The 18,427-nt window shown below is 35.2% G+C and overlaps 1 protein-coding gene across 4 annotated transcripts in view; it reads left to right on the top strand.

The window, feature by feature from the left end:
- GTF2A1L (general transcription factor IIA subunit 1 like) overlaps nucleotides 1-18,427 on the top strand; it is a 121,041-nt gene that overhangs the window by 43,853 nt on the left and 58,761 nt on the right. For 3 of the 4 annotated variants that reach the window (XM_009442321.4, XM_009442320.3, NM_001204826.2), the window contains 3 exons: nucleotides 8,151-8,411; nucleotides 10,026-10,115; nucleotides 17,756-18,030. In XM_009442321.4, the coding sequence (XP_009440596.2) occupies nucleotides 8,151-8,411; nucleotides 10,026-10,115; nucleotides 17,756-17,863 (459 nt within the window). In that variant the 3' untranslated portion in view covers nucleotides 17,864-18,030. Of the gene's footprint in view, nucleotides 1-8,150; nucleotides 8,412-10,025; nucleotides 10,116-17,755; nucleotides 18,031-18,427 lie in introns of those variants that run through there. The other variant, XM_063788770.1, reaches the window with a different exon arrangement.

The raw sequence follows: 18,427 nt of genomic DNA, 5'->3' as shown, positions 1-18,427 counted from the left end.
TCTGGGGGCTCTGATGTTTGGTGCACATGTATTTATAATTGTTATATCGTCTTGGTATATTGATTATTTTATCATTATGTGATTAAAAATTATTTTTTCCTTTTTAAATAACAGTTTTTGACCTAAAATCCATTTTATTTCTGGTGGTAACATAGCCACTGCAGCTCTATTGGTTATCATTTGCATGGAATTTATTTTTCCATCTTTTCCCTTCCAACCTATTCATATCCTGGATCTTTAGTCTCTTATAGAGAGCATATAGTTGGATCTTGTTTTTTATCCATTCTCCTAAACTATATCTTTTGATTGGAGAGTTTAATTCATTTGCATTTAAAGTAATTACTAATCGGAAAGAACTAACTCTTGCCGTTTTGCTGTTTTCTTTATGTATTTAGGTTTTCTGTGATTTCCTCCTTTATTACCTTCCTTTGTGTTTAATTGATTTTTGGTTTCCCTTCTCATTTCCTTTGTGTACATTCTATAGATATTTTCTTTGTGGTTACCACGGGTATTACATATAATATTTTAGGCTTATAATAACCTGTTTTAATCAGATAGTCACTTAAATTCAATCACATACAAAAAGTTTACTCGTTTACAACTTTGCCCTCCCCTACTTTGTCTTATTGTTGTTACAGATTACTTCTTATATTTTATTTACACATTAACATAGTTTTTTAATGCTTTTGTCTTTTAAATGATGTAGAAGAATAAAATCAATTATAAACTAAAATTATGTTAACACTGATTTATGTATTTGTCCATGTATTTAACTTTACCAGATAATTTTACATTTTGTGTAGCTTCAAGTTACTATCTAGCATCTATTCATTTTAACTTAAAGGACTCCTTTTAATATTTCTTGTAGGGAAAATCTAATTATAATGAATTCCCTTGGTTTTTATCTAGGAATGTCTTAATTTATCTTTCATTTTTTAAAGGATGGTAAGGCAGAGTTTATTCAAGGGGATCCATGGCAATAGGAACTACTCTAGCTGGGTTTTGCAGCGGCAGAGAGAGACTGGAAGCAATTCTCTCCCTTATTGTTGAAAGATAATTTTGCCAGATACAGAAATCTTGGTTGATCTTTTTTTTTTTTTTTTTTGAACACTTTAAATATATCATCCCACTGCCCTGTGGTCTTCAAACTTCGGCTGAGGAATCTGCCAAAACACTTACTGGGGATTCCTTGTACATAGATGCGTTGCTTTTCTCTTGATGCTTTAAAGGTATATATTTTTTAAATTTATTTCCAACTACCACATGTTCTCACTTATAAGTGGGAGCTAAACAACAAGAACACATGGATACTAGGAGGGGAACAATGAACACGGGAATAATTGAGGGTGGAGTGTAGGAGGAGGGAGAGGATCAGAAAAAAATACCTGTTGAGTACTATGCTTATTACCTGGGTGATGAAATTATCTGTAAACTAAACCCCCGTGACACATAGTTTACCTACATAACAAACCTGTACATATACCCCTGAACTTAAAGTAAAAGTGAAAAAAAGAGAGAGGTTTATTTAGGAAAGAGGTCTCCCTTGTAGATGGATTAAAATATTACGCATTCTAAACTGAAACTTGGCTGGAAACAGTGGCTCATACCTGTAATCCCAGTACTTTGGGAGGCTGAGGAAGGAGGATTGCTTGAGTTCAGGAGTTCAAGACCAGCCTAGGCAACCTTGCAAAACCCCATCAATATAAAAAATACAAAAAAATTAGCTGGCCACGGTGGTGCCCTCTTGCAGTTCCAGCTTCTCGGGAGGCTGAGGTGGGAGGATCGCTTGAGCCCAGGAGGTCAAGGCTGCAGTAAACTGAGATTGGGCCACTGCATTTAAGCCGGGGCAACAGAGTGAGACCCTATCTCAATCAATCTGAATCAATCAAAACTGAAACTTAATCCTTCAAATATGTTTATTTTACTTGTCCTAAAACAATGTCCCTAGAAGTATTAAAGTGTAAAACACTGTTATTTTCCCATTTTGAGATCTCTAATGTAAAAATGTATTTTATGAAAATAATTTAAAACATAAAATGCTATATAATAAACATTTAAATTTTTTTTTTATTTTTATATTTTGAGACAGGGTCTTGCTGTGTTGCTCAGGCTGGAGTGCAGTGGCAGGTCATAGCTCACTGCAGCCCTGATCTCCCAGGCTCAAGTGATTCTCCTGCCTCAGCCTCCTGAGTAGCTGGGACTGTAGGCACACACAACCATACCTGGCTAATTTTTAGTAGAGATAAGGTTGGTCTTGAACCCCTGAACCCAAGCGATCCTTTTGTCTTGTCCTCCTAAAGTGCTGAGATTACAGGCATAAGCCACCACACCTGGTCTAAAGGTATTGTTTTTAAATTTCAATTTCTAATTGTTTATTGCTACTATATAGATATGCAGTTGAATTTTGTAAATTGACCTAATATCCTGTGACCTTGTTAAACCCACTTAATAATTTTAGTAGTTGTTTTGTAGACCATTTGGGGTTGCTTTATGTAGACTATAATCTATTTTGATGAATAAAAAAAAATATTTCTTCCCAGAGTGTTTTTTTTTTCTTGGCTTATTGCACTGACTAGGACTTCCAGTACAAAATTAAATAAGAGTGCCAAGAGCAGAAATCTTGTTCCTGATTTTAAGGGGAAAGCATTCTATCTTTCATCAAGTGCTATGTTAGCTGTATGGTTTTAATTTTTTTTGTAGATATCCTTTATCAGATGGAAAAAGTTTTCTTTAATGTAGTTTTTTTTTAAATCATGAGTTGATGTTTAAACAATTTTCCCCTCTATTGAAATAAATGGGTTTCCTTCTTTCATGTTTTGATATGGTGAGATACACTGATTGATTTTTGAATGTTCAGCTTTCATTTTATATATTCAATTTGCTAAGATTTCGTTGTGGATTTTTGCTTCTATGTTCATGAGGAGTACTGGTCTGTAGTTTTGTTATTTTGTGCTGGGTATTAGGGTAATATTAGTTTCATAGAATGAATTGCTATGTATCTGTATCTCTTCTGTTTTCTGGTAGAGTTTTTAGCTTTCTGAATTTAGAATTTTTCCTTGTGGGAAGGTTTTTAATGGAATTAAATTTCTTTAACTGATACGTCTCTTTAGGTTATCAGTTTCTTCTTGAGTAAATTTTGGTAATTTCTTGCAATGGATTTATCCATTTTACTTAAGTTGTAAAATTTATTGAAAGTTGATAATATATTATTTTAATGCCTCTAGGATCTATGTAACATCCCTTCTTTAATTCTTAATACTGTTTGCTTGTGTCTTCTGTCTGTCTCTCTCTCACTCTTTCTCTCTGTCTGTCGTGCTAGAGGTTTTTCTATTTATTTATTTATTTATTTATTTATTTATTTATTTATTTATTGAGACAGAGGCTCACTCTGTTGCTCAGGCTGGAGTTCAGGTGGTATGATCTCAGCTCACTGCAACCAGCACCTCCTGGGTTCACGTGATTCTCGTGCCTCAGCCTCCCGACTAGCTGGGATTACAGGTGTGTGCCAGCATACCTGACTAATTTTTGTATTTTTAGTAGAGAATGGGTTTCACCATGTTAGTCAGGCTGGTCTCCAACTCTTGGCCTCAAGTGATCCGCCTGCCTTGGCCTCCTAAAGTGCTGGGATTACGGGTGCGAGCCACCCTGCCTGGCCAGGTTTTTCAATTTTATTGATAATTTCAAAGAATGAACTTTTGACCTTACTGATTTCTCTCTCTTTTTTTTTTTTTTTTGGTTTTTAATTTCACTTTTTTTCCCTTTTAAAATTTTCATTATTTCCTTCCTCCTGTTTACTTTGGACTTATTTTGGCCTTCTTTTTCTAGTTTCTTAAGGTGGGATATTATGCCATTGATTTGAGATGTACTTATTTTCTGATATAATAATTTAATGCTGTAAATTTCCCTCTAGGCACTGCTTTGGGTACATCTCAAAAGTTTGGACATTATGTTTTCATTTGCATTCAATTAAAATTATTTTCTAATTTATCTTATGATTTAGTCTTTGACCATTGGGTATTTATAATTGTGTTGTTTAATTTTTAAATATTTGGGGGATTTTCCAGATATCTTTCTGTTACTGGTTTCTAGTGTAATTCTTTTGTGGTCAGAGAATATACTTTATATATTTTAAATTTGTTAGGGTTTGTTTTATGTTTCAGAATATGGTTTATCTTGGCAAACATGATATGTGCTCTTGAAGCTATTTGGCTATTTTTGGGTGGGGTATTCTCTATATATTAATTAGGTTAAGTTGGTTGATTGCATTGTCCAGGGTTTCCATATCTTTACTGAATTTCAGTCCACTTTTTCTATTGACTACTGAGAGAGGAATTTTAAGTCTTCACCTGTAATTGTAGATTTGTCTATTTTTTATTTTTATTACTTTTTAGTTTATTTTTGAAGCTATGTTTGTAGGTATATAAGTATTTAGGATTGTCATCTTCAATCGATCCCTTTATTATATTTAATGTTTTTTATTTATCTCTGATAATATTTCTGGTTCTGAAGTTAACATTTTCTGATATTAATATAGCAGTTTCAGGTTTATTTTGATTAGTGTTTGCATGGTATGTGTTTTTTCTGTTCATTTACTTTTAACCTACCTGTGTCATTGTATTTAAAGTGAGTTTCTTTCTTTCTTTTTTTTTTGAGATGGTGTCTCGCTCTGTCACCCAGGCTGGAGTGCAGTGGCGCGATCACAGCTCACTGCAACCTCTGCCTTCCAGGTTCAAGCATTTCACCTGCCTCAGCCTCCTGAAGAGCTGGGATTATAGGCATGTGCCACCACGCCCAGCTAATTTTTAAAAAACATTTTTAGTAGAGATGGGGTTTCACCATATTGACCAGACTGGTCTTGAACTCCTGACCTTGTGATCTGCCCACCTCGGCCTGCCAGATAGACAGCATATGGTTGGGTCTTGCTAATTTAATCCAGTATGATAATCTCTATCTTTTAAATGAGATGTTTAGGCCATTTATATTCAATATAGTTATTAATCAACTTGTCAGGGTGTGTGTGTGTGTGTGTGTGTGTGTGTGTTTGTGTGTGTGTGTGTCTGTGTTCTTCCTTTTTTCTGTTTTCCTGAATGCTTTTGATTCTTTTTTGCTGTGTCACATCTACTGATGACCCCTTCACATGAAATTTTTACTCTGATATTGTGGTTTTTATTGTTAGAATTTTGTGCTAAAATTCTTGTTTTTCTTTTTTCTTTATTTTCCTAACTCCCCAAACTTGTTATCTGTGCTGAAATTCTTTATTTGTTCATGGATTTTTTTCCACTTTTTCCCCTAAATTATTTGGTGTATCAATCATAGTTTGACATTTCTAACTGTCTCTGAGTCTGGTTCTCTTGATTGCTTTGCAGTGTGATGGTTGGTTTTTGTTGCTTTTAGTTTGTATTATTATTTTTGAGAAGAATCTCACTCTGTCACTTAGGCTGGAGTGCAGTGGTGCAATCACAGCTCACTGCAGCCTCAACCTCCCTGGGCTCAGGTCATCTTCCTGCCTCCACCTCTTCAGCATGCACTGCCACTCCCAGCTAATTTTTTTTTTTTTTTGTATTTTTTGTAGAGATGGGATCTTGCTATGTTTCCCAGACTAGTCCTGAACTTCTGGGCTCAAGCAATCTGCCAGCTTCAGCGTCCCAAAGTGCTGGGATTACTGGCATGAGTGGCCATGCCCAGCCTCATTATTTTTGATTGAATGTCAGACATCTTATATATAAAGAGAGACTGAAGTAAATAGTATTTATAGTTGGGAATGGACATTACTCTTCTTATAGAGAGATATGTTTGTATGTCCCATCTGTAAGGGCTGTCCCTCCTTGGATTTCAGGCTGCTTCAAGAAAAGTTGTGAGTTTGTAATTTATCCAGCTTTTGTTCATTGTTAGTGTGGTAGTGGCATTCTTTTCAGCTTTTACATTATGGGCAGTGGGCCCTCTAAGATTTCTCTAATTTATTCGTAACAGAATACAAATTTATGTTATTTATGTAATTTGGACTTATTTTCATTTTTGAGCACATAGCCATTAATTTTTGCATACATGTGATATTCCTTATATTTCATCTGTGAAGGAAATCTGTTTCCAATGTAGTAAAAATTAATTACATGTAAACTTACATAATTTTAGTCAATTTGAATTTTTCTACACAGGATTATTTGTTGGGTATACTTTTTTGAGGGTTCATTATTGGTAATATTCATATGGGTTTGAATCCTAGAAGGGCAGTTGTTCACTCAAAAAATAAGTTGAGTATATGCATATTATTAAAGTTGTATCTTAAGTTATTGAGATGTGTATTATTGTATTAAACATCACCCATGACTTGCAAACTCAGAAGAAATATGAATAAAGGGCATCTGTTCAAACCTTAGTAAAACTTCTTGGCTTCTGTTAGGAGCCTTCTTGACTCTGCAAATTCCCAAGACTTTCCAGGCTGATACGATGAAGGCTTTTTGGGTGCTGTATCACTCTTCATTCCCCTCTTCATAGCCCCTGGTTACCTTGATTTTACTGTCTGTTTTTATGAATTTGCCTGTTCTAGGTACCTCATATAAGTGGAATCATATAAGATTTGTCCTGTGTTTGCCTTATTTCACTTAGTATAACCTTTATATTTCTGATTGTAAAGGATGGAAAGTCATCCTTTCCATTTGCTTGGGCTACATTTCTATATGCCAGTCTTAAAGCTAATGTAACCTGTTGCTTATGTAATATGTGCGTCAACATTATGTATGGATTTCCAAAACAACCAGCATTATAGCATCTGGAGCTTTCACCAAGTTTTCAAGGGGCCTCTTACTTTTCCAAAGAGGTTAAGAACTACTGCTATAGATTCTGAAGCATATATAATCATATAAAACAGCCCCTGATCTTAAGGAGCTTGACATTTTATTGATCTTTGTCCTGTCTATGACAAACTGATGGGTTGGGGTGGGTAGTATGGTATGACCAATATAGAAGCCTACACTGAAGAGTGAAGCGCGGTGGCTTACGCCTGTAATCTCAGCACTTTGGGAGGCCGAGGCGGGCGGATCACGAGGTCAGCAGATCTACATCATCCTGGCTAACACGGTGGAACCCTGTCTCTACTAAAAATACAAAAATAAAAGTAGCCGGGCGTGGTTGCGGGCGCCTGTAGTCCCAGCCACTTGGGAGGCTGAGGCGGGAGAATGCTGTGAACCCGGGAGGCAGAGCTTGCAGTGAGCCGAGAACGCGCCACTGCACTCCAGCCTGGGCAACAGAGCGAGACCGCATATCAAAAAATAAATAAATAAATAAATAAATACATAAAATAAATAAATTAGAAAATGCCTATAAAATACTTAGCAGAGGGGTTTATTTGTTAACTGTGCTGGATGAAGGTAATGATAAAATAATAACCATCTACGTGACCAGAGGTGATTACTAAATTTCCTTTATATATTTTTTACTTTTGTTGTGCTGAATTATCTATAACATAAAAATTTGCCATTTTACCCATTTTTAGGTGTACATTTCAGTGGTACTAAGTACATTCACAATGTTGTACAACCATCCCCACTCTCTATTTCCAGTACTTTTTCATCTTCTCAAACAGAAACTCTGTACTCATTAAACAATAACTTTTCATTACCCTCTTCATATCCCCTAGTAACCTCGATTTTACTTTCTGTTTCTATGAATTTGCCTATTCTAGGTGCCTCATATAAGTGGAATCATGTAAGATTTGTCCTTCTGTGTTTGGCTTATTTCACTTAGTGTAATCCTTTACATTTTTATTTATCCATTAAGCACAATGACATTTGTCTTTTCTATTTCATTGAATTACTGTTTAAAGTCAAATGAAATAGTTAAATCCTAATAGGTACTATATAAATTTAAGACGGTATGTATAAAACTGGTAAATATTACCTGAAAGTAATAAACTCATTTGCTGTCTCCCTGTGATTGTAAGTGGGTTACTTTATTTATAATTTAAAATATTATTCCTATGTTACATAGAAATGCTAGGCTTATTCTAAAATTCAAAGTTAGATTTTAATGTCATAAGAGAGAAGTTTGCTTGAACTGACCATTTGTGGAATGTTTGTTAATTTTAAATTTGGATTCAATATTTTATATACCTTATTTGACTTGAACTTTATTGTATTTCTTTCTCTTTTTAGGATTCTAATTCTCAGGTGGATTTAAGCATTCGGGTTACTGATGATGATACTGGTGAAATAATTCAAGTAGATGGAAGCGGTGATACATCTTCCAATGAAGAAATAGGAAGTACAAGAGATGCAGATGAGAATGAATTTCTAGGGAATATTGACAGGGGAGATCTGAAGGTACCTGAAGAAGAAGCTGACAGTATTTCAAATGAGGATTCAGCCACAAACAGTAGTGATAATGAAGACCCTCAAGTAAACATTGTAGAAGAGGTGAGGATGACTTTTGAGCTGAGACTTCCTTTATTAATTTATAACATTTCTACTTTATTATGGCTTGGAACCAAAAGGAATAGCAAGATTAATCTTTTCTTTACTCTTTTGAAATAAGACTTATTTGGGGCCGGGCACGGTGGCTCACACCTGTAATCCCAGCACTTCAGGAGGCTGAGGCGGGTGGATCATTTGAGGTTTGGAGTTCAAGGCCAGCTTAGGCCAACATGGTGAAACCCTGTCTTTACTAATAAAACAAAAATTAGCAGGGCATGGTGGCACATGCCTGTAAAGCCAGCCACTCAGGAGACTGAGGCAAAAGCATTGCAGGAGACAGGTTGTAGTGAACCAAGAAATGCCACTGTATTCCAGCCTGGGTGACAGAGCAAGACTCTTTAAAAAAAAAAAAAAAAGACTTATTATATGCTTGGATTTAAACTTTTAATCTTCAACTGTAATTTAAAACCAATAATAAATATTTGGGAATGGGCTTCTGTATTGGTCTTAAACTAGAGGTAGCAGGTGATCTAGGCAATGGGAGTGGCTGTTAAAGAAGGCAGCCTAGGTAGAAACATATAGTATCTGCTCTAATTCTAGTAAATGTCATAAAATCCAGGTAGAGTGTGCTTATTAAAAAGTGTGTGAGTAGTATTAGCTATAATTTATGGTAGCCTTATATATGTGCCAGGCATCATATTAAGTCTTAAATGCCTTATCTTAATAGTCCCAAAGTCCTATGGTTCTTACTGCTATCCTGATTTTAGATATGAGGAAACTGAGATATGGAGAGTTTTAGTAACTTGCCTAAGGTCAGTCTTGTAATTATTCAATGGCCAAACAGGGATTTATTGATTTATTTATTTTTGAGACAGGGTCATGCTCTGTTGCCCAGGCTGGAGTGCAGTGGTGTGATCTTGACTCACTGCAACCTCTGCTTCCTGGGTTCAAACGATTCTTATGCCTCAGCCTCCTGAGGAGCTAGGATTACAGGCACACCACCATGTCCAGCTAATATTTATATTTTTAGTAGAGATGGGGTTTCACCATGTTGGCCAAGCTGGTCTCGAACTCCTGGCCTCAAGTGATTCTCCTGCCTTGGCCTTTCAAAGTGCTGGGATTACAAGCATGAACCACTGCACCCGGCTCAAACAGGGATTGAAACCCAGGCTATTTGACTTTTAGTACAATTATATTCTGCTGCTCTAGGTTCCTTTATTTCTTTGTTTTGGTTTGGTTTGGTTTTTGAGATGGAGTCTTGCTCTGTCGCTCAGGCTTGAGTGCAGTGGTGCGATCACAGCTCACTGCAGCCTCAACTTACTGGGTTCAGATGATTCTCCTGCCTTATTCTCCCAAGTAGCTGGGATTACAGGTGTGTGCCACCATGCCAAGTTAATTTTTTGTATTTTCAGTAGAGATGGGATTTCACCATGTTGCCCAAGTAAGTCTTGAACTCCTGGCCTCAAGCAATCTGCCTGCCTAGGCCTCCCGTAGTGCTGGGATTATAGGAATGAGCCACCACGCCAAGACAAGTTCCTTTATTTCTATATGTCTCTTTATCTTTAAACAATTTAAAGCATCATAAAATTCCTTAATGTGATCATCTTTCGTCTTTAGGACCCTTTAAATTCTGGAGATGATGTTAGTGAACAGGATGTGCCAGACCTGTTTGACACGGATAATGTAATTGTCTGTCAGTATGATAAGGTACTGTATTTACCTTTTGGACTTTGGGTTTATTAACTGCATTTATAGTAGAAAGGTATGTAAAATGATGGGAAATAAGATGAAGAGTTACACTTCACAATTAATCAAAACAGCAGTTTAATTCTGGAAATTCTGAGTGTGTATTTTGGGTCTAGCGCTGTGCTATGTGATCTCAGTGATACCAGAAAAAGTGACAGTCCTTAAGGAAGTAATGATCTTATTGAAACAAGATGTTTCTTTTGGAAAACTAGAAAGACATACAATGAGATGGTAGGTAAATCAACAGCTAAAATATGTGACAGGTAAATCAAATGCTAAAATATGTGGAATGTAATCAAATGCTAAGATGAGTGGCAGGTAAATCAAATGCTAAGATATGCAGCACAGATAGTAAGCCCTAGAAGTGGCTAGGAAATGTAAGAAATCATTTGTAGTTGCAGTTCCCCATAAATCCATGGGTGATGTGGGGTTTTGAAATGGGTCTTGAATGATTTGTAGGATACAGGTAAATATGGAGAATAAGCATCAGATAGAATAGCCCAATAAAAAGCAGAGAAATGAATGGATGTAGTATGTACAAGGGACACTGAAGAGATAGCTCTGGCTTGAACAAAGTGTCTTTTATTGGATGTATAGTACTAGGAAGTGAAGCTGGTTGGGAGACAGAATAGGAAGCAGATTAGAATATCCTGAATGCTAGTAGGAAAAATCTGAACTTGGTCTGAGGGACACTAGCCTTCTGAGAAGGTTATTGAGAAAATTGTAATTGGGTTTAAAAGCCAGATGTGTTTGATTTGGAAAAAGCAAATGGTAAAAGTGGGTAGGGCAGACGTGAAGTGCCCAGAACCCAGACAGAGGATGGCAGTGTAAGAACATGGAGAAGTCAGAGGTTATGATGGAAAAATCGGTGGGACTTGGTCATTAGTTGAAGGTGTCTCTCAGGTTTCCAGCCTAGAGATTATGTTAGTAGCAGTTTAACTCTAGCAACTAAAAATAATACTGCTTTTTAAAAAACACTACAGCTGTGATTATGTAGTCAAATGGGAGTTTTTGTCCTTAATTCATGAATATTTATATTCTTAAAGTGGCTTTGAGATATAATGAACATAGTATACAATTCGCCTATTTAAAGTATACAATTCAATGGTTTATTTAGTATATTCATAGATATGTATAACAATTATCACAGTCAATTTTAGAACCATTTTATCACCTCAAAAAGAAACCCCATACTTTTTGTTTCTTAGTGCAGTATTCTCCCCATTTTCCCTACTCCAAGCCTGTAGGCCTAAGAAACCACTGATCTACTCTCTATTTCTATGGATTTTCCTATACTGGAATTTCATATGAAAGAAATTATATAATATGTGGTCTTTTGTTACTGGCTTCTTTCACTTAGCACAGTGTTTTCAAGAGTCATCCATGTTGTAACATATATCACGTCTTCGTTTTTTAAAAAAATTGCTGAATAATAGTCTATTGAATGGATATGCCACATTTTCTTTTTCCATTTGTCTGTTGAGGGACATTTGGGTTGTTTCCACGGTAGGGGAGAAAAAAGTAATACCTTTTCCTTACCCATTGCTATTTCCCTGGTTGAGGCACCTATAAAAAAGACAGATTAACAAGAGAAAATCATTCAAATTTATTTTAACGTACATTTTACTGACACAGGAAACTTTTTTTTTTTTTTTTGAGATGGAGTCTGGCTCTGTCGCCCAGGCTGGAGTGTAGTGGCGTGATCTTGGCTCACTGCAAGCTCCGCCTCCCGGGTTCAAAGGATCTTCCTGCCTCAGCCTCCCAAGTAGCTGGTACTACAGGCGCCTGCCACCACGCCCGGATAATTTTTTGTATTTTTAGTAGAGATGGGGTTTCACCGTGTTAGCCAGGATGGTCTGGATCTGACCTCGTGATCCACCCGCCTGGGAAGTGCTGGGATTATAGGTGTGAGCCACCGCACCCAGCCGACACAGGAATCTTTAGAAATGAAGACCCAAAGAAACAGGGAAAACTATTTTTCTGGACAGTCATACCGAAGTATGATAGGAGGAAAAAAGGATATGATTTAATGACAATAAACTGGAGGAAACTTAGTAAGGCCTGTTTGTTCAGATTTTTGTGTCTCTGTGTCTTCAGAGATAAGGACACTTATTTTCCTTTGTGTATAGGGTAGGGACCTCTGTAATAAAGGTTTTATGACTTACTTTAAAGGAAGGTCAGATAATCCTTTTATGGCCTGGTTCAGGGGAGAAGGGTGAGGGCAAGGTCAGAAAGACTTTCCTGCTTCTGCCATTTTTTCAAATGTCAGGATGCCAGAACACATATGGGGTAATGTGTTCTGAACCCCATAGATACCTTTTTGCTGCTATGAATAATGCCTCTATGAACATTTGGGTACAGGTTTTTGCGTGGACATATGTTTTCATCTGTCTCGGCATATACTCAGGAGTTGAATTCCTGGGTCATGTGGTAACAGCTTAAGGAACTACTAGACTATTTTCCAAAGTGGCTGTACTATTTTACATTCTTATTAGCAGTGTTCGAGGGTTTCAATTTCTCCACATCCTGGCCAGCACTGGCCATAATCCGACTTTCTAATTCTAACCAGTCTAATGAGTGTGAAATGGTATATCATTGCGGTTTTGATTTGTGTTTCCCTGATAACTAATGCATATTTACATATTTAGCCTTTTTTTTTTCCAGTCACAATTTGAATATATTTGGGGGGAAACAAAGAATAATGTTTTGAATTGCTGTAAAAAGAAATCTTTTTCTCTGAAAATAAGGTCACTTTCTCCACTATAACATTTTATACAAATAGAAAACAGCAATTTAGATGCTGAATACAAATATACACATAAGAAGGAATAGGGGATAGAAAAGGAACAGTTCTTAGTTTGAAACTTGTTTTAGTTTCTTATAAACAATATATTGCCTTCTATAAAAAAACATTATAACGTACTTAATTATATATACATTCCATAAAGTCTCATGCAGAATTTTCTAGACCATTATGGATGTGGTATCCTTTGTTTGCCGCAATGTGGGAGATACCTTGTAATTAATTATGTAGTACTTTGTATTTTTGCGGTGTTTTATCATATATTATCTTTTGCTTCTTATAATAACCTTATGGAATAGATAGAGGTGATATTAAATATACACTGCTAACAAATCTAGTATCTGAGAACACTTCTACTTAGTGAATATTTTAAGAACAGTGGTAAAAAATTAATGGAAAGCAGGACATTGGGGAACCATTGAAACATTTTAAAAGGGGAGTGATGTAGTCAGAAGATAGCCAAAAGAATGTATCTAAAGGTCAAAGTGGGGTGAGGAACACTGTTATAGTGAATCTTTATGAAAGAAAAACTTTCCAGTGCTGGTCACTGGTTGATTTGTTTCAAATAGTATTGAATGTAACCCAACTCAAGTGAATTGAAAGAACTTTCAGTAGTCTCTTTTAGAGCTTTACTAATTCAGTGTGTTTTATGGGCTTAGCACGCTTTTGTTATGCCACTCTGCTAACTTACTCAGCTTATTTTAAAGGCAGGTAGTATCAGTTCCTCTGGGAAACTATTACAAATGCAGAATCCTGAGTCCCACGCCAGAGTACTGGATAAGAATGTACATTTTAACAAGACTCCAAAATGATTTGTATGGCCGTTAAATTTTGAGAAGCACTGTTTGGTTTCTTTAGTATATTTTATTTGGATTTGATTAACAGATGGAATTTATCTTTAAAATTTAGAGATTAACAATTGGGGGGAAAACTTTGAAAATATAAACATGTACAGTGCAAAAGGGCTAAATGAAGGCCACTGGTTTACATACTGGGTGAGAATTAGTTAAATGGTATAGATATTTTGTTTCAGAGGCCTAGAGAATGTCTAAAATTAATATAAGGATTTAAGTAATAAAGATATTATAGCGAAAATTAATGGTGAAATGAAACCTTTTACTACAGATGGAGGTGTTCTGTGCTACAAATAGGACACTATTTATAGTGGAATGTGAAACCATTTGAATATCCTATATCTTCGTTTGACAGTTTAGCAGACTTGCTTATAGCTGACTTTATCCCTTAGATGCTATACAATGATTAATTTCTAGGTGTGTAGCATGGTTTCTTTATATATACAGAGAGAGATATGTATATATGTGTATATATAGTCTCTTTATATATATCTATATATCTCTCTATATAATAGTCTATATATATGTACATTTCCTTTGAATAGATAGTGCATACACATGGTTAAAAAATCAAAATACTGTAAAAAGGTATACAATGAAAAGTCTGGTTCACATTCCTTCATCATTTTTGCTTTCTATTAGTAGCTCCTTTTCCTGTTTTGAATGCAAATAAGTAGTTATATTAGTTTTCATCGAATTTCTTTATTCAAATACAAATACAAAAGATAGCATAAATAACACTATATTCTGTACCTTGCTTTTTTTCTTTAAACAACGTATCTGTCAGATCTTCCCATATAAGGAGGCTTTCTTTGTGATGATATTTTAATGGCTGTATAATATCCTATTGTAGGATTACTAAAATTCATTTAACCAATCCTCTACTGATGGATATTTGTGATTTTTCAGTCTTTTGATTTGAATTACTATGTATATAAGACATTTTCATAATGTGTGCAGATATATCTATTAAATCCCCAGAAATGGGATTCTGGGTCAAAGGGCAAATGTACGTGGTTAGGTATTCCCAAAATGCTCTCTAAGAGCATTTTGCCATTGTGAAAGACGAAAAGTGATACCTTGTTGGAATTTTTAACTTTCCATATGTTAAAGGGCCTTTTGTATTTACATTTTGTGAACTGTTTGTTCATAATCTTTGTCTTTTTAAAAAATTGGATTATTTGGTCTTATATTTAGTGATCTCTAAGAGCTCAATATTATTTTGGAGAAAATGAGCTTTTTGTTATACACAGAAGTACTTTTTACTCAGTTATTTTCATTGCTTTTTCTTTTCAATATGTAGATTTTGGATCTGTCAATCTTTAATTTTATGTCTTCTGCATTTTGAGCCATGAATAAAAAGTTCTTTCTTACCTCAGAGTTTTAAAGGGAAGCTCATGTTTTCTTCAAGTATTTCATATATATCTATATATCTATATCTATATCTATATCATCTATATCTATATCTATATCTATATACTCAAGTCTTGATTCATTTGGTGTTTGTCTTGGTGTATAATGTAACATATGGTTTCAACTTTTTATTTTTTTTTTCCAGGTGGCTACTCAATCTTCCTAACATTTTTTAAGAAATCTATTTCATCCCTAATGTTAAGAAATGATTTATCATCTGCTACTGCATTTCTAAATGTATTTGGGTCTACTTATTGATTTTCTGTTTTGTTCCATTGGTTTGTCTGTCCATAGGCCTATGCTACTCTGATTTAATTATTAAGATTTTTAATATCTGGTAAGGCTAGTAATTCTTTACTAATTTTTTTGCAGAGTTTTCCTGGATATTCTTGTTCATTTTTCATATTAACTCCAGAATCAACTTGTCTGGTTCAAAATAAAACCCTGTTGGTATTTTCATTGAGATCACATTAAATTAATAAAATTTGTTATTTTAATGATGCTGGGGAGGAATAGATTGCAATTTTAGATGGAGTGTTTAGGGGGGCCTTATTGAGAATGTGACAGGGTAAAGATCAGAAGGAAGTAAGGGAATGAACTGTGAGGATATTAGAGTGTAAGCATTTTAGACAGAAAGAACAGGAAATACAAAAGTCCTGAGGTAGGAGTATGCCCGTGTGTTCAGGGAACAGTGCAGAGGCCAGAGCAGTAAGTGAGGAAAAATGAAGGATTCTGTAGTCCATTGTAAGGACTTTAGTTTTTGGATGGGAAGTCATTGGAGAGTTTTGACAAGAGAAATGACATCTGATTTATGTTTTTAGCAGACACTCTGGGTATCCTGTTTATAGTAGACTGAAGTGGGTGTTGTCAGGGAACAAGGGTAAAAACAGGAACTAGTTATGAGGCTATTGTATTGATCTGGGCAAGAGAAGATGATGGCTGAGATAAGAGTAACAGTAGTGGAAGTGGTAGAAGTTTTTGGAATATGAATATGTTTTGTAGGTAGAACTAACACTTACTGATGGATCTGGATATGGGATGTAAGTAGCAAGCATAAAGAATACCTCTAATATTTTTGACTTGAGCTCTTAGAAGAATAAGTGGTCATTTCCCAGTGAGGTGGGGAAGATTGTGAGGTTTGGGGAAGACAGTATAAGTGTCATAGTTGTAAACTCTGAGATGGGTGTGTGTGTGTGTGTGTGTGTGTAATAACAGTCTTTAATATTTTTTCTTGAGTTTTAAAAAATCTAATATGCAATAGTTTTATTAAATATTTTTTCAACACAATTAGAGGTGATTATATGATTTGTCAGTAACTGAAGTAATATGATTTTTATATTAATAAATTCCTAACATTGAACTATTGTTGTATATCTAGAAAAAATATAGTCACTAGATAAAGGTACCACAATTAGTTGTTGCTTCTGTTGTTCTCCTAATGCTGCTTATATTTTATTACCTGTGCTGAGTTTGGGATGTTTGTTGTCACCGTTGTATTCCCGAGAGATTTTTAAGACACGTGCAAGTGACTGTGCAAGACAATTTGGGAATAAAACTCAGAAAAAATTTATTAGGACTTTAAAACCCCCCCATAAAAATAGGGGTTTATCCTGTGTGTTTTCTTATGCTTCACAAAATGCATCTGAATACCAGTCACAGCCTTTGTTCTTGGATTTGACTATTTGTAGTCAACAACTAGGTTTAAATTTTACTCTTGATCTCAGATCATATATTCCTAGGGCTTTTAAATAGTCACTTGCAGTTTACTTAGAGGTAGCAATGATTTTATGGCTTGTTACCTCTTGAAGTATTAAAATTTCTTATTTTTTATTGTGTCTGTGTCTAGGCTGATTTATGGAATCTAGAAAACAGCCAGCAGAGTCTTACAGATTATAAGCTGTATATTCTGACCTTGTTCAGTGCTTTATTGCGAATTTCTTCCTCATGATGAAGTATCACTTTTTCATTTCTGATAATATTGGCTACATCTTCCCTGTTTATTCCTTTGCAGACATACTGGACTCTTTGCTGTTCTTGAACAATCCAGGCATGCCCCTCTTTAGGACTATTCACTTCTATTCCTTTTATCTGGAATGCTCCTGAGTCAATATCTGCCTTGCTTTATTCCTTACCTTCTTCAAGTTTTTGCTCAAGTGTCACCTCAAATGACAGCTTAATATTCTACATAATTTACTTATGTATTAGGTTTCTGTCCTTCCCTATTAAAATGTAAACTCTTAAAAGGCAGGGATTTTTTTTTGGTTTTACATATACAGGATGTGTGTTTTTATATATAATATATACAGTATAGAAATATATGTATCTTAAACTAATATATTTCCAGTGCCTAAAACAGTGTCTAACACATAGGAACTCAAATGTTTATGGAATAAACAAACTATCTTGAGGAGGTTTTAGTTTTAAGGCACTCACATTTCGGGTGAGAATAATCCCATTTACTGTAGCAGAGAAATGCAGGTGATCCTTTAACTTGTAAAATTAATTAATGTAAACTACTTTTCTCCCTCCAGATTCATCGAAGCAAGAACAAATGGAAATTCTATTTGAAAGATGGTGTTATGTGTTTTGGAGGGAGAGACTATGTATTTGCAAAAGCCATTGGTGATGCAGAGTGGTAAACCTTGTGAGCTCAGTACATCTATTTTGTGAACATCAGTTGGACTATATTGCATATTGTGAATTCATTTTTATTTTGAATATAGTCCAGCACAGAGCTGTTCAAATTTTTAGTTCACTCTATGGAATTTAATAAAATTATAATTCAGATGCAGATACAATTACACAATTTTATATGTATTTTGTTTTATGTCTTAACAGGGTTTTTTAAAACTCTCATTCTATACCATTACAAAGCATAGATGCATCAGGATAATGGAACATGAAGAAGTATCACATTTCTTTTTTCTTGAAGTAAAATTTAAATCACACTTCAGTTCCCCTGCATGGTAAAGTCAGTATCAGTTATTAGATTGGGATCAGCATTCCTCCCACCTCTCACCAAACCATGTTATAGAACGTCCTTGGGAGTCTTTTAAGTAGTGGGATATTCGAGAAGGCGTCTTTGGGTTTTAATTCTGTACTGATCACTGGAAGTATGTTGACTGTTTAAGCCCAGATAGTCCCCTGGAGGCAGGCGCCTATACTATTATTTGAACATGAAAATCTTTGCTGAGGCTAGGATC

Source organism: Pan troglodytes, chromosome 12 (assembly GCF_028858775.2).
Source record: "Pan troglodytes isolate AG18354 chromosome 12, NHGRI_mPanTro3-v2.0_pri, whole genome shotgun sequence".
Taxonomy (NCBI): Eukaryota; Metazoa; Chordata; class Mammalia; order Primates; family Hominidae; genus Pan; species Pan troglodytes.
This window is presented reverse-complemented; position numbering and strand designations above follow the sequence as displayed.